We start from the raw sequence: 17,166 nt of genomic DNA on the forward strand, positions 1-17,166 counted from the left end.
TAAAATAAAAATAATTAGAGCTAGTAACCTAATAACTTCCATCATCTTTCATTACTGTAATAAGTCCCACCAATTAATAATTGAAACTTCATAGGCCAATAACTACCACTATTGTCCCAGACAAAATGCACAAAGCACTGGGCTAGTTCATTAACAGTACATAGTTTGTTCCCATGGAATCATTAATATTTATAAAAATCTGTGAATATGTGGACCAGAACCTTACTGAAATCATTAAAGCTATGCCAAATTCCCCCCAGCTAAGGATCTAGTCCACAATGCCCTATATTACTGCACAGTATTGTCATGTTATATATTACTGACAAAATAGGGTAGAGGAAAAAATAAAAAGATCAAAATGAAAAGAGCCCAAACTCTGTCCATTGTACTGACTTATTTATGCATCATTTATTCTTAATTTCTAATACAAAGTTTAATATTCTAATATTTGAAGTATACAAAGTACTGCTTTAACTATACCAGTATAATTAAAGAACTACCATCGCCCTTGTGTGTAAGCACTTATACTGGTATGAATTACTTGACTTGTGCCTCTTTTTATTCCACGCGGAATATAGGGCTGTCACCACTGCCTCTATCTTCAGGCAAGTCTACACTACAAACGCTGCATCAGCACAGCTGCCCTGCTGTGTTGCTGTAGTGCTTTGATGAGGACTCTCCCATAGACTTAGCGACTCCACCTCTGCGAGAGGCAATTGCTATGTCAGCGGGAAAAGCTCTCCCACTGACCTAGTGCTGTCTACCTGGGTGGTGAAGGTCGGTATAACTCTGTTGCTCAGGGGTGTAGATTTTCACACCCTGAACGATGTAGTTCTACTGAAGTAAGTGTGTAGTGTAGATCTGGCCTTGGACAGTCTCTTGATGTAGTCTTACCTTCTTCCCATGTCATTTTGATAGCTGTCAATTCTGCTTCTTCTGTGCATTTCCATGTTATGCCTGGTCTACCTCATCACCTCTTGCCCTGGGGGTACCCATCCAACGCCTGCCTTGTTAAGTTAGTCAGGCCTTTCCTCAATGTATTTCCAAGCCATCTTCGTTTGTGAGGGATTTTTGGCATCTGATACTAAGGATTTGTCTAAGGCAGCTGTTTATGAAAACTCAGGTCTCCTAGTTTCTGTGCCATGCAGTAAGACAAATTTTACAATGGTGTTAAATATTCGAAGTGGGATGAACCGGCATCTCTCCTTCTCCCAGAGGTCTCTCGTTTTGCCAGCTATGTCTCAATAGCTCCCCAATATTTTTAATGTTTTAGAAATAAGGATGCAAATTGAATAGCTTAGCCGCTGCTTTGTCCAAAAATCGCGAAGGGATTATGAGAACAGTCTAATGGATTTGGAGCATTTAAATATCAAGGAGCAAAATTCCATTTTATAATCTACCCTGCGTAAGGAGCACACCAGGGAGGGAATTATGACTCTGAGAGCCATAAATCTGACCCTGACCTGCTTCAGATTTGTACCAGTAGTGAACATTTCCCCCTCCATGACAGCATGGCTGCGCTGGCCAGCACAGCGGGGGCAGAACCACAGCTCTGCCCAATTCAGATCTCTGGCTGCTTACTCCATGCTCACCTGTGCAAGAAGGAGAATAGCAGCCCATACAGGTTGCTGTCCCTGTTCTGTACTTGGACCTCCTAGGTACATAGTCCATAGAGGGGAATAGGTTATCCGAACCTCAGTGGGTTAGTCTGTTCCTGGGGCTTATGGCAAAGCCCCTAGTGATAGCTTATTTAAGACTGGTCTGTACTCTTTGTTAAATATTGTTTTTGTATGTTTGTGTTGTACTAAAAAAGAAAGAGCCCTAGAGGAAAAAAATCATAAAACTGGCAGATAATACATGTGTATTATGGAGACATAGCACATAGCTTTGCCATAGCAGTCCTTCCATGTATCAGTAAGATAATGTGGGTTTTTTTGTTTTGTTTTTTACACTGTTTAATCAGGTTCAATACTAGCATAGGACCACTTCAGTATGCTGACCAGTATTTACAGCTCTCAATCAAACTGCCCACTGGAAACATTTATGGAATCGGAGAACACGTCCACACACAATACCGGCATGATGTTAACTGGAGAACGTGGCCCATCTTTACCAGAGATGCTTTCCCCAATGGAGTAAGGAATGATTAATTTATTATGCTTTGGTCTTAGCAAGTGGTTTCTGAGAATTAAGAGTGATTATGCATTAAACACATTTTAAAATGTTGTTAGTTTTTGCTATCCACGATGGATTGGATATTTCTTAAAAGCCAGTCATTAGCATGGTCTGGTTGAGCTTTTCTTTAAAGACTTGTCAGCCACACAATGCTAGATGTTACTAATTGGAAAAAAAGCCTCACAAAAAAGTTAGAAATATTTTGATTTGTATGTTTATTTGAAATGTTGAGAATCAGTGGGTAAGTTGAGAAACATTAATATGAGTCTTTAGTTTCAACTACTAAACTAAACAGATAACAATATGTTCAAAAAAAGAAAAGGAGTACTTGTGGCACCTTAGAGACTAACCAATTTATTTGAGCATGAGCTTTCGTGAGCTGTAGCTCACGAAAGCTCATGCTCAAATAAATTGGTTAGTCTCTAAGGTGCCACAAGTACTCCTTTTCTTTTTGCGAATACAGACTAACACGGCTGTTCCTCTGAAATATGTTCAAAGAGGTGCTCGGTGCAAATAAAGATGACACATGCATTCTCAGTTTAATGACAACAGAGTTAAGCATATAATAGTAAAGTTTCATTTAGAGGCTGAATCTTTGCAAGGTAAGTCATGGATGTCAACAGCTATTTGTTTCCAGTCCTTATTACTGTCTGCCCTGAGTCTTGGTTTCCTGGACACCCATTTTCTAATAAATATAACTGAAGATTCTTGCTAGCAGCTTTGAAACCCTCTAGGCTTTGTTCCAAGCTTTATTGACACTTGCACACAAAAGACGAACTGTACTGCACTTTCAGATTCCTGACCCACAATGCCTTATTAACTAAAAGGCTACTGAGTATGAGTGGTGTAAAGTCAGCTGTGCCAGATAAAAGGTTCTGATTAAAAAAAAATGATATTCATTTTCTGATTGTCATTTTTTCTGACCATATATTCCCACACTTAACCTCATCTGCTCTTCTGGTGGTGTAGACATTCATATCTCACTGTGGTGGTGGTGGTAGTGGTGGTGGTGTTTCTTGGTATTTGTTCTCCCTTACCATAAACCTTTGAACAAGGGGAAATGGCTGCAAAGGATTGTAAGCCCTCTAGTGAACTATTTGCAAATAAGCAGATAAGGATCAGATAGGTGTTGGTACGTAGACAGATTTTAACCATTATGGATCAACAGAAAAAAAACTTATTAATGAAGGACTGCTTACTAATAACAAATCTCTTGCCATATATAAAATCTTTTAGGCTTTGTCTACACTGGAATTTTGTCAGTAAAACTTTTGTTGTTCAGGGGTGTGGAAAAAAAGACCCTCAAATGACAGAAGTTTTACCGACGAAAAGCACCGGCGTGAACAGCGCTTTGTCTAAACTAATCAATATAACTTTTAATGAAGACCATTCATCATTCTGGCCCAATTCAGCAAAGCTCTGAGGCAGGTGCATAATTTTAAGCACATGCTTTGCTGAATCAGGGCCTCTATTGAGTATTCAAACCTATCTCTTTGACTACCAGCCTTTAAGGAAAACCTTACCTGTTTGCAATTAGTTCAGATTTTGAAATCTGTGGTCTTGATCCAGCAGTTGTAATTCAGGCAGAGCTCCCAGTTGACTTCAGTGGGAGTTTTGTCTGAGCAAAGAGTGCAAGATTGGGTTGCTATACAGCTAAATTATGGCTGTCCTGCATGAGTATACTAGAGGAGGAGTCAGTGCATAGAATCCTTTCCCCCTCCTTGCACGGTACAGGTGGCAGCCATTATTTGGTCACTTAGGCCTCGATCCAGAAAGGGACTTAGGTGTTGCAATGCTGAGCTTTTTAAGCACCTATACATTGCCTATGGAGAGAGAGATGCCTGAGAAGGGGATCCAGAAAAGCGAACACACTATGTGGGGAGGTGCCTAAGCTATCCAATGGGAGATGCCGATGAGAAGGGTGTGTCATAAGCTCCACCCCTCTCAAAGTTTGCTGCCTGTGTTTCCTTGCAGTCAACTGCTGGGAATCTCTCTACTGGAGTTAGGCGCTCTTGTGAGAATGGCTTAGGCTCTAAAAACAGCCTCAGTTCCTGCCTAGCTCCTCACAAAATTATGTGTGTATGTGGGTGTTTATGAGGGAAAGGTGGAAGAGGGAAATAGTGGTCTCCCTATAACTTTTAATTTAGTGGTTAGGGTACTTATCCAAGATATGGGAGCCCCAGTTCAATTCTCCACTGTGCCAAGGGACTGTAGAGTCACACTCACTTTTTCTCTGGCCCAATAAACATTTTAATAGTTATTGAATAGAAAATGGAACAACAGAAGATTGAGGGAGGCCCACCACAGAATATCGCACTGTCCCAGGGTTAGGGCACTCATCTGAGAGGTAAGAAACTCCTGGCAGAGTGAGGGAATTGAACCATGGTGTCCCACATCCCAGCTCAATGCCCTACCCACTGGACTTAAGGTTATAAATGAGATTGTCTCTTTCTTCTCCTCCCCCCATCCCCCTAGCTTTTGTGTGTGTGTGTGGTTAGATGTGCTCTGAGCACATCTATTGAATTGGGCCCCACAGGCAAGACTGGCAGTGCAATGCCTATCTCCACCTTGTCTGTGAATCACAATAAGGTTTAAGCATGAGAGAGGCATCTGGAAGCTCACTTGAGGTAGTAGTGCATCTGCGCACAGGCAGAAACTTAGGTACCTAAGAGATTTCTACAGTGGAAATGTAAATGTAAGTGCCTGGTGAGTTTAGTCACCTAAAGGGTTAGGTGGCAGATGAGAAGGGGTTTTGTAGATCACAATAGTACCTAAATTTGGCCTTAGGCTCCTAAATCCCTTTGTGGATCTGGGCGTAAGGGCCAGATTTCGAAAGGTGTTGAGGCACCTAAAGATGCATATAGGTCCCTAGGAGTTGTTTCAAAAGTACCAGTGGAAATTAGGGGCCTAGATACTTTTGAAAATATCACTAGGCACCCAACTACCATTAAAAAAATCTGGTCCTAATTCTCAAGCAGAGGCAAGCAGCTCTGACTGCAGCAGCCAGGCCATAGAGAGGGTCTGGAGGTACGTCCATGGCCCCTCTCTCTCACTGTTCTGTAGGGAGTGTAGCTACATTGGTGGAACAAATGTAGCAACTGCTTTCTCTAAGTATTATGTAGGACCAGCTCTGAGGCATGCCTGTTCTTCTAGTATGGTGGTTTAATTTCCCAAGGGATTTGGGTGGTGGTCTGAATTATCCTTCACAGGAAGGGAGAAAAGGGGATTTATGACAGACTAATTATGTATTGGTAAAGATACGTGTCACAGGACTTCCTGCCCTCACTCTACCTTTCTGCTGCCTTACTTTTTCCATTATCTGTTTCCTTTGGAAGCTGGTCAGCCTTGCGGGAATTAGGTAGGAGGAGCTAATTATACACAGGTGAGGTCTAATTACTACAGACTCACTCTCTTTGTAAACCCACTCAGCAAAACCACTGTGACTCAGCGAAACCACAAGTCTTGATTTTGTTTTGCAAAACCAAAATCAAGGGTAAGGCATGTCCCTTTACACATTTCAGTGGCAGTTGGATAAATGATTCTGGTTTTGGTTAATCTCTACTAATTCTACAGCCTGCTATTTGCTTCACTTTGATTCTTGGTGGGTGGAGCTATGGGGCCAGATCTTTACTTGTGTTAACCAGCATAGCTCAATTGAAATCAATGCAATTACACTGATTTCCTTTTCCTGAGGATCTTATCCACAGTGTCGTTTGTGCTGATCATTCTTTTGCAGGAAAGGAGGACGACTATGACAAAGTCCGTTATCAGTTCACAAGTTTTTTTTGTTGCTAACGATAGAAGAAACAAATATCGATAGTCATATAATTAAAAAGAAACAAAGCTCTCTTATTTACATTGAATACATATGGATATATGTACGCCCTGAATGGCATGTGAAGTATATTGTCGAGTTGATGTGCATATATAGCTCACAAAAACATTATTGGGATGCATGCATACTTATCAAAAGGTCTGTCATGTCTGTCTACTTATTTTATCTGCATGTTTTAAGCAAACTGTCTGTGTACTGATTTTCCATTTATTGGTGAATAGAAAACATCCCCGTAAAGGAGAAAAATGCAAGAAAATAGGAAATAAAAATATAAGAAAAATTCAGGGGTTTTGTTTGTTTCTTTAGCAGGTATGATCAGCAGTTTCAGTTTGAATCTCTCCAGGAAATTTTCAAAATGTATCAATCTGTGTGCCTATTGGGTTTTAATTTTCTTCTTTTCCTTCCCTTTTATTTTAAGGGCACTCATAACTTATATGGAGCTCACACTTTCTTCTTGTGCTTGGAAAATAACAGTGGAGCCTCTTTTGGTGTGTTCTTAATGAACAGTAATGCCATGGGTAAGAAAGACTTCTCTATAACTATTTCTAACTGCTACAGCTTAACATTAAAAAAAAAATTATCTGCTGGATTGCTACACAGTGAACCAAAAGTCAGTTGATTTAAAGGTCAGAATCAGGCATGCGTTTTTAGCACAGCTACACGTGTAAAACTTGACAGGAAACTGTGTCTTTAAAAATATCAAGCAGCAGCTATATATAATAATAAAGATAGCAATGTTAAATATACTTAAGGTGAACAATGGCTATTCTACAACTAGCTTTAGGATCACATATAAGGCCCTACTTCCACAATGTATTTGCCTATGGCTGGAGCCCTTTTGAAGAGTATAGTGCTCTGTGCAGGTATCTGCCCATGTGCAATGCATTGCAGGATCAAGGCCTCAATTGGTAATGGACAGGTCATGAAAGGATCATAGTGTTGCTTTTCATTAGATCAACATACACAACTATCCCTGCTTATCAGAACTGTCTAAGTCTTTTGAGAAGATGCATTGAAAATCTCATGAGAAACGGCTTCCTCACTGGCTTTCTAGAGATTCCCTTTTCTTTGCAAAGGCATGTCAAATAAAATAAAATCTGAATATTTCACAACTTCCATTTGGTTTCAAGTGATGATTTAGGATGTCCTTGTTTTTTTCTGAACTCATTTACTTATCCTTCATGCGAACATTGAATGGATACATTGACTGTTTAGCTAATGTTTAAACTTTCCTCTATAATTCCTTTTCTGACAGAATTTGTTCTCCAGCCTGCCCCAGCAGCAACTTACAGAACAACTGGTGGAATTCTAGATTTTTATGTCTTCTTAGGAGACACTCCAGAGCAAGTTGTTCAAGAGTATGTAAAGGTATGTTTATATCAGATGAGGCAGTACTGTAAATAATGTAGGCGCTGATAGATACTCTCTAGCATGATCACAATATATTTAGTCATTTTGTATTTGTTGTGATTATATTGCAATGAAATGTTTCAATGGATGCTTAAAGGCATGTAACAGTCTGTAAAGAGAGCGCTGCCCTTTGTTCCCTGTCCTTTTTCCCATAGTGTAAAGATTCCATTATCAATGACAAACCGCCAATGCTTCTCTAAACCTTCCGTAATGCTAATAACAACATTAGCCATTATTTTTATGTGGTTTCCCTTTGTTCAGATCAACATCATTTTCAAGGAATGCTCTTATATAACATAAAATGCCTTTTGAAAACTTAGGGTAGTTGTAACCATGTCACTCTCAGGATATTAGAGAGGCAAGGTGGGCGAGATAATATCACCTTTTGTCCCTTTTGAAAACTTACTGAGGCAGTATAGCCTAGTGCACAGAGCTCTGGAACTGGGACGCAAGAGTGCAGGGTGACCTCAGGCAAAGCACTGGACTGTAGAGTCAGTCTCCCTGTTTCTGTGACCCAATTAATATTTAGTTCAGTTATTTCAATTATTTAATTAAGGTAGAACGACTTCAATTGGAGAGGTGGAGGGAGACTCACGTCAGAATATTCCATAGCCCAGTGGTTACAGCACTCACTTGAGAGATGGCAGATCCCCATTCAAATTTCTTCTTCTCATCAGACAGAGGGGGGGACTTGAATCCATGGTCTTCCATATCCCCGGTGTGTGGAATAAAGGATATAAGGAAGGGCTGCCTCCTTCTTCTCCCCAGCTCTCTGTTTTGTGTTGAGTTAGGTGGGCATACTATGGGATTGGGTCCTAGATGCAAGTTGGCTAAGGACCACCTATCTTCCCCTGGTTCATGGATTGCTAGCAGATATAGGCACCTCCCTGCAGCCTGGATTTAGGCAATCATCTCTGTGAGAGGGTTGGAGTTTAAGATATGCCTCCCCTGTGGCATCTCCCACTGGTTACCTTAGGCAGCTCCTCCCCTACTGTGCTGGCTTTGTGGATCACATTCTAAGGCATCTAGGCACCTAACAAAGGGCTGGTCTATACTACACAGTTAGGTCGATGTAAGGCAGCTTTTGTTGACCTAATTACGTCAGTGTCTACACTACAGCCGTCCCCTCACTGAAGTAAGTGCCCTGCTACACTGACATAATTCCACTTCCACAAGAGGAGTAAGGTTTATGTCAGTGTAGTTAGGGCGACACAGTGTCAGTGTAGATACTGTGTTACTTGCATGGGCTATTGGCTGTCTTGTCAATTTCACAGCTCCTGGGCAGCTGGGCAGCTGGACAGCTGGACCCCCCTCCCGGCTGGGGGCACTGCAATACTGAGTGTTGCAATGCCTAAGTCCTTTTGTGGTTCTGGGCCCAAGTTCTATTAATATTACTTATCCACGGTAATACAGTCCTAAAATCCTGACTTCTCATATGCTCCAGTATTTTAATGTACACTTGCTGTCCTTTCCATAGTGATATTTCTTCCTCTATAGTTTGTCTTTATGACTTAAAATCTGATATCCCTCTTCAATAATTAATTGGTTGCATCTCAAATCATAATTATTATTGTTATAATTTGTACTGTGATAGTGCCCAAAGGCATAATTCAGGATCAAAGCTCCCTATTAGGTATTAGGTGCTGTATAAGCACATAATAAAAGACAATCTCTACCCTGTAGAGCTTACAGTCTAGTTTAAGATAGGAAACAAGAAGTGATTGTAAAATTGAATAAGGGCTAGAGGGAGAGGGAAGATGAGTAATAGCTATAAGGATTACGTGGTCCCATAGTACTAGCAATATGCACAACTTCATTGATCCAAATAATTTAAGTTTGTAGTTTTTAAAAGTAAATATGGAAAAACTTTACAGTTGTAACTGCATAATATCCATTATGGTTCCAAGTGCTAGACATGAATCAGAGTAATTTATAAGCACTTTCAGAGAAGTAAAGAACTAGGGAATCCTGCACTGACAAATGACATATACAAATTGAAAATGCAAGGCCCCTTTTTTTACTTAATTTTCATTTCTTAACTTTCAGCTGATAGGAATGCCTGCAATGCCTTCATACTGGAGTCTTGGATTCCAGCTTAGTCGCTGGAATTATACCTCTCTTGATGAGTTGAAAGTTGTTGTAGCAAGAAACAGAGACATTGGGATACCCTATGTAAGTAAAATATTTTTTTTTGGGGGGGGGTCGATTGGGGATGCTGAAGCAGGTCAGGAATAAATCATAGGTTAGGATCTACTTTTACAGTCCTGGAGTAGTTTATTACAAGTTAGTTCTGGTTAACATATAGAAACTGCTGTTAACAAACGTTATAGAGACTTCGGTATCTTTGAGGACTTTTAATGTTAGATTGAGAGTCAAAATTGGGGAGGTTACAGTTATTATTCTTTGTATTACAGTAGCTCAAAATGTATGTCTAAACCACCTCCCAGACTGGGGCAAGAGACTCCGGCTTGCTGGGCTCATGTTAAAAATAGCTGTGTTGACATTTTGGCTTGAGCTTTAAAGCTAGGAATGGGGGTGGACTTCAGAGCCTGAGCCACAACTTCAGAGCACTGTCTAAACAGCTATTTTTAGTGCAGTGACATGAACCCCCTATGTGGACCTGGCCTGAGAGGCTCAGCAGTGTAGACATACCCTCAAAGGCCCCAGTTGAAATCAGTACCCGTTTGTGCTATTTTAAGACATGCTAAGAGACAGTTAGTGCCTCAAGAGATAGACAAAGGAAGCACTGTTATCCCCATTTTGCAGATGGGAAAGTGAGATACATGCTTACATGCTGTAGTACACCCAGAGCTAGCGCCTAGCATACTTGCTGCTCCTTTGTAGAGCGTCACTGAAGTGTGTTACACAGCACATTCCCCGTCACCACTCAGAGCTGTCCTACCTTGCAGTGTCAGAGACATACAGTCTTTACAGCTGCCTACTTTTGTTGAGGGATACTATTGTAAAGAGAGATCCTAAATGGCAGAGATGTTAGCACCTAACTTCCACTGAGTTTCTATGGTAGTTGAGTGCAAAACTGCCATTTGTACCTTTGAAAATCTCCCCCATAAATTTCATCGCTTACATGATCTCTGTGCTGCTCACAGTTAGTATGAAAATTAGCCAGAGGTCTTACTGTCTTTCCATAATAAAATAACAAAAATAAGTTTACTCCAGAGTAAACAGAACATAATCATATGAAAATACTCAAGGCCCCAGGCTATTGTTTCTAATATACAAAATAAACTATGCTATCTTTCAGGAAATTCAATACACTGATATTGACTATATGGAGGAGAAGAAAGACTTTACTTATGACCAAGAGAAATTTAAGGACCTTCCTAAATTTGCTGTGGACCTACATGACCATGGACAAAAATACATTATTATACTGGTAATGAACTAATTAACTATTTCACTTTACCACTGAAACAACATTGCTATTAGAATTACTTGTACAGTGTAGTTGCATCATACATGCATTTGACTTACGTGAATTCAACTATACGTGCTTGGCAAAAAAAAGAGAAATAACAATAACTCGCAATGGTGGAGTACTGTACAGGAGTCAATGGGAGAGTGCTCGGGGGTCAATTTATCGCATCTAGACTAGACGCGATAAATCGACCCCCGCTGTATCGATCGCTGCCCGCCGATCCGGTGAGCATCTTGCCACGCTGAGTGTGATTCTAGTATTTAAAGATACATATTTTTCGTACAACATGGCCCTAAACGCAAACCAACTACTTCGTCTAATGCTCAGCTGAAGAAACAGCAATCTGTTCCAGTGCTGGAGGAAAAACTGGCTGTGCTGGACTTAGTGAGAGATGGTATGTCGGTGTCCAACGTGGCAAGTAAATATGGCCGCAACGTGTCTAGCATCCGTGCCATCAAGATTCAACAAAGAAATTTGTCAAGCCGTGGCATCAAGTGCTCCAATAACTGCTAAGGTGACGAGCCATGATAAGAGTTTAGTGAAGAATGAAAAGGCATTAAACTTATGGCTGGAAGACATGAACTGTAAATGTGTGCCTATCGATGGCAACACGTTGCGAGAAAAGGGTCTTAGCCTCTATGCGCTGTTGAAGAGGGACAGCCTTCTGATGAGAAGGAATTCAAAGCCAGCCAAGGTTGGCTTAACAGTTTTAGGAACCGCTTCAACCTCAAAAACGTGCAGACTACTGGTGAAGCTGCATCTGCCAATGAAGAGGCAGCAAAAGCCTACCCCGAAAAATTAAAGAAAATGATAGAAGAAAAGGGCTATCTTCTGGAACAAGTTTTTAATGCTGATGAGACTGGGCTCTTCTGGAAGAAAATGCCCAACCACACTTACACTTCAAAGCAGCTAAAGACCTTGTGACTGTGTTGTTTTGTGGCAATGTGGCTGGGCATTTAATAAAGCTGGGCTTGCTCTACAGGGCTACAAATCCCCGTGCCCTAAAAGGCAAGAACAAAAATCTCCTGCTTCTCGCAATCAAATAAAAAGGCTTGGGTGACAGCAGCATTATTTCTGGATTGGTTCCCCAAGTGTTTCATTCCAGAGGTCAAGCGGTACCTCGAAGAGAAAAGACTTGACTTTAAAGTGTTGCTGATCGTAGACAATGCTTCTGGCCATTCTGAGGCACTCCGGTTTGTGCATAACGACGTTGAAGTCATCTTTCTCCCTTTTTTATTCTTTCATTCTTCCATCTCTTTCTCTCTCTCTCTTTGACTATACATGATTTTCGCCTTATGCACTGCCTTTAGAACCTAATCCCCGCGTAAGATGAGACTCCACTGCATACAATAATTGTTTATTATTATAATTTGTGTAGATTGTATGTACTGTATATATCTATTGCCTAATTCTGCCATGCTTCGGAAAAATGGAAGAGTTTACCAACTCTCTCTTGTGTTTATTTTTATTAGGACCCTGCCATTGCCATCTCCCCTCTCCTTAATAAGACTTCATATCTTACCTATGAACGAGGAATGAACAAGGCAGTGTGGGTAAATGAATCAGATGGACAAACAAAACTCATTGGAGAGGTAACTAGCTACTTATGGAAATTGCAACCCCATCTGTACTATGTGTTGTCATAGCAGATAAGGTTGGGTCACTGCATTTGTTACAAACTCCATTTTTAAAATTTTCAGTAAAAGTAGCTGTTCACAGAAATTGTTTTATAAAGCTGTATCTAGGAATGTAAGGTGTATTCGGGTTTTTTTTTAAAGACTTTTATTTACACCGTTAGGTGTTAAAAGGGGAAAAAGTGGGATACAGGGGCGATTTTTCTGAGGCACAAAGGACAGTTTGGCAGCCAGCTGCTATTGATTTTTCAATGGTATTCGGACATCTGACTTCCATTCTGTGCTTTTGAAAATCTCCAGGATCATGGAACGTGAAAAAATCACTTAGAACCACCTTTACCTCTTCCTCCAATTTGTCTCACGCTCATGCTTAGGGCAACTGAAGATTGAGCCAATTGTGTGCACAAATTGATGTTTCCAACTCATTACATTTTTTGCTTTAGGTCAATGGTAAGCAACTAAATCAACTACATATCAGGCATGTCAACATATTTTAAATAGTCTAAAGAAATAATAACACAACAAACTTTCACAGTTGTTAGCCTCTATCACAAAAAGAATATGCATTTTTAAATTGCCTGCATAACTATTTACTTGATATATGGACCATTACATTCTATCAAGTCGATAATCTGGTTTTAAAAACTCCCTGAATAGGTATTTATATTGCAGACCCTAGTAATTCTGAGAGCTGTTTGAAGAAGTTGGGCTGATGAATCACATTTAAAACACCTAATTAAGCATTTACATGAGCCCATAACAGCTATGATGTGACAACTCTCATATATTTCTATGAAACATGTGCATTACTTGAAGAAAAGACAAATACCACTGAAAAAAATCAAAGGAAATTAAAACGACTCCCTCCCTCTAGCTGTTCAAAATGTATATAATATTAATAACAAGGAGTCCGGTGGCACTTTAAAGACTAACAGATTTATTTGAGCATAAGCTTTCGTGGGTAAAAACCCCACTTCTTCAGTTAAGAAGTGGGGTTTTTACCCACAAAAACTTATGCTCAAATAAATCTGTTAGTCTTTAAAGTGCCACCGGACTCCTTGCGGTTTTTGTGGATACAGACTAACATGGCTACCCCCTGATACTCATAATACTAATGTTGTGATATAGGCTAGTGACAAATGTGATGCGAAATAAAGGACTGAATCTCAGATTTAGCCTGACTTTCTTTGTTTTTGTTGTGATTGGGTCCCAAACCTTAAAATACAGTAACTGGAACATATTTTATGAAATACATATGATAAAAATATTATTAAGGAGAAAAGAAATGTTTTGAATTGAGGTTTTCTTGGTTATATAAAATGCAGTGTAAGACCCAGTATTGTTCTCATTGGACTCTTGCCATTCATTTCAATGGAAGCGGGATTAAAGGCCAGATTTCCAAATTTTGCCTAACGGTATAAAATTGGCTAATCAGACTGGTGCCTAACTCCCATTGAAATCAATGAAAGTTAGATGCCTAACTTGCTTAGGCACTTTTGAAAATACCACTAGGTGACTCTCTGCATCTTTAGACAAGATACCTTTGCAGATCTGGCCCAAAGTGCTTGGAATGTATGTTATACTTATTCTTTCTTATTCTTTGAGGTCAATGCAGTTACACACACACAGAGTAAACGTAAAGTATGGCTTATTATAGTGAGGAAGAACAATTGGCTCAACTTCCACATCTAAATTGATGCAAGAACATGGATATTCTTAGATGCTAATGTTCTCCTTCACCAACTTAATTCTTGATGATTGTATTTTAGGAAGCTGCTCCCAGAAACCGGCACAAAGCTGCTTCAAGGGTTTTTGCACTATTATTTAAAAGTGCACTTCAAATGGAAGTGGACTGCCAGGCAAATGAGGCTGAAAAAATGTATGCGCACACAGGACATTTACTCTTGGCTTCAGTTCTGGCATCCATTATAGCTTCTTTGAAATGAGAACTGAAAGAAAAAATATAAACTACTAATCATTGAAAGTAGAGTTTGAAACAGTTTTGAAGATTGCCGTGTAATTTCCCCCCACCTCATTTGGAGAACAAAATATTCCATTGAGTTTTCTGAGATTCTTACAGGACTAGATCCAAACATGGTTCAAATTATGTCCTGGGGAGAATTATTAGAAACTAATGGAAATGTTTGAAATAAATTATAAAGCTAAATCTTTCTTAATGGAATAGCCAGTTTAACCAGTTGCTCTTTACTTTCTTACACTGTAGGTGTGGCCAGGACGGACTGTGTTCCCTGACTACACCAACCCAGAATGTACCAACTGGTGGGTGGAAGAATGTAAGCTCTTCTACGATCAAGTGAAGTATGATGGGATTTGGATTGTAAGTCATTCACCCTTTTTTTTCATATGAAGCTAGTGAGAGTTTAGGATGAAACATCTTTTCAATCTCATCTCTTTGTACCGTAGGGATGTTTCTTATTAAAAACTAAAATAAAAATACTACTTATTTCCTAATCTCTTAACTGGAGAACAGAACACATTGGGTGAAATCCTGGCCCCACTGATGCCATTGGACTTCATCCAATGTATTTAGTGTATTTATATTTATGGATGTTGTCACGGTGCATCTAAAGTAACTTGACTTTGTCATAACTGTGTAAATGGGAGAGGAAGCTTCAATGTCTGCAAAAAATGACGACGACGACAAAAAACCCTACCCTGCCAAAAAGTATTAAAATAATAAAGGAGGGAGAGTGAATGAGATTTCTTGCCCTTTTTAATAACTCTTCCAAACCGGTGTTACGAGTGTTACAATGCTAACGATATTTTCACCTCTAGTGAAAAATGTGGTAGGCTGATGAAAAACAACTTTTAACTGACCAAACTTGTTTTTTTATACTCTCAGTCTAGGAATGAGCAAACCAAAGTTTACTGAAGTAAATGGGAATCTTTCCATTGACTTCAATGGGCTTTGGATTATTAAGTACCAGTTTAGCTACAGTAAAATTCTCTCTCTAACACACCAAAGCACTTGATGACCCAGCAAAGCACTTCAGCATGTGCTTAACTTCAAGTTTGTGAATACTCCAACTGAAGAGTTTTGCTGGAATTGGGACCCCAGCCTCCAAACTTTGGCCCCAAAATAAACCCTCACTTCATTTGAACATTCAGAAATAATATTTGTTTGTTCTTTCTTTCATTATTTCACATTCCTGCATCCTGTTTTCTGGGCAGGAGTGCAAACAGAAGTTACAAGTAGTTATATTGCAGCATCCAAAATTATGCTAGGTACTTAAAGGGTCATTCATGACCCAATGAAGGGGCAAAAAATAAAATCTGGAAGTAAGAAGCAATCAGGCTGACTGTTAACATGTCAGTGGGTGTAGTATAGAATAGCAATGGTAGTCAATCCACTGTTTAAAGAGGAAAATCCTTTTATCCATATTTGTTACTTTCAGCCACAGGGATTACTGGGAAGTGGGTTCTTATAAAAACGTTAAGCAACAATTTTAATCTTTCTCTTCCTTGCCCATAACAAGCTAGTACACTTCAGAGAAAAGAGTCTAAGACATATTGCAATAATAACTAACAACCTTAAACTGCTGATTTCAAATTAGAATGGTTAATCAATATTTTCTAAATCAACAAATGCTATTTCAATTTTCTTGCAAATCAGTTTTTAGACAAATTTCTACCTGGCAAATGATATAGTTGTTTAAACTGGAATTGTGTATTTATTTGTGGAGATTCACTGAGTTAACACACTGCCAAGTTTATAAATTTGCTGTGTTCTTCCATGCATAACCTTTTGCATAGTGAATTTAGGGGTACACACAAAGCCACAGTGCTGTGATGTCAACTAAAAATCATGTCAGTCACCATCTATAGGAAATATTATCGAGGACATCTTTAACAATCTCGAGCTACACTGCAGATTTTGACAGACAATCACAAAATACCCTTCCTGACCCTTCGTCTCTCTCAAACTGTATGGCATGGAGCCAACACTTGTGCTGAAGGTACCATGAAGATTTATATATGGAAGGAAAAGGTTATCCTTAGACTTTGGTTATTCTTTCATGTTCCTATCTCAGGGTTCAATTGTGCCACCTTTATTTGCCTGTTGTAGTTCTCATGGCTAGATTCTGGTTGTTCTTTATGCAGGCACAGAGTGAAGAGAGGAGGCAAGGAGCTGCCTGTCAACACTGAAATAGGGCCAGCTAAAATTATGCCCCTTGCACATCAGTGAGCACAGGGCTGATTCTGGGATGTTCCTCCAAGGCAGGCACCTTGCAATGCATCCACAGATAGGTGGGGAAGGGAACTGCTGGAGCCATGTCTCTACTCCCATGTGCTGGCCTGTGGAGCTGGCTAGCCACATGGGTGGGGGAAGAACGCTGCACCATCACAGGGGATATCATGATCCACTCAGCACACCAAGGGGGCAAACTGTGATCTGCCCCAGTGGTCCTTCTGGAGTAGTGAGACTCCATTCTGCTCGTCGGTGCAAGGCTCTGCCTTAGCTTTATGCATGTAGCTCCATTGATTTAAATAGAACTATTCAGATAGTGAAGTGGTCATCAAGGATTTACCAGGATTTTTCCAGTATTATGGGTCACACCCATGCTCCACCCCTCTCTTATTTCCTGTTTGTGGGTGTACTGCTTTCCCCTCTCTGCTCTGTTAGGTAGCCAAATAAAGCCATGGGTTCCCAGCCT

The 17,166-nt window shown here is 40.0% G+C and overlaps 1 protein-coding gene across 2 annotated transcripts in view; it reads left to right on the plus strand.

Annotated features, from left to right (window-relative positions):
* SI (sucrase-isomaltase) overlaps positions 1-17,166 on the plus strand; it is a 152,821-nt gene that overhangs the window by 19,080 nt on the left and 116,575 nt on the right. For both annotated transcript variants that reach the window (XM_073359491.1, XM_073359490.1), the window contains exons 7-13: positions 1,964-2,135; positions 6,429-6,528; positions 7,266-7,378; positions 9,467-9,592; positions 10,683-10,814; positions 12,329-12,448; positions 14,715-14,828. In XM_073359491.1, coding sequence (XP_073215592.1) covers positions 1,964-2,135; positions 6,429-6,528; positions 7,266-7,378; positions 9,467-9,592; positions 10,683-10,814; positions 12,329-12,448; positions 14,715-14,828 — 877 coding nt within the window. The remainder of the gene's footprint in view (positions 1-1,963; positions 2,136-6,428; positions 6,529-7,265; positions 7,379-9,466; positions 9,593-10,682; positions 10,815-12,328; positions 12,449-14,714; positions 14,829-17,166) is intronic.

The sequence above is a fragment of the Lepidochelys kempii genome, chromosome 9 (genome assembly GCF_965140265.1).
Source record: "Lepidochelys kempii isolate rLepKem1 chromosome 9, rLepKem1.hap2, whole genome shotgun sequence".
In the NCBI taxonomy this organism is placed as follows: Eukaryota; Metazoa; Chordata; order Testudines; family Cheloniidae; genus Lepidochelys; species Lepidochelys kempii.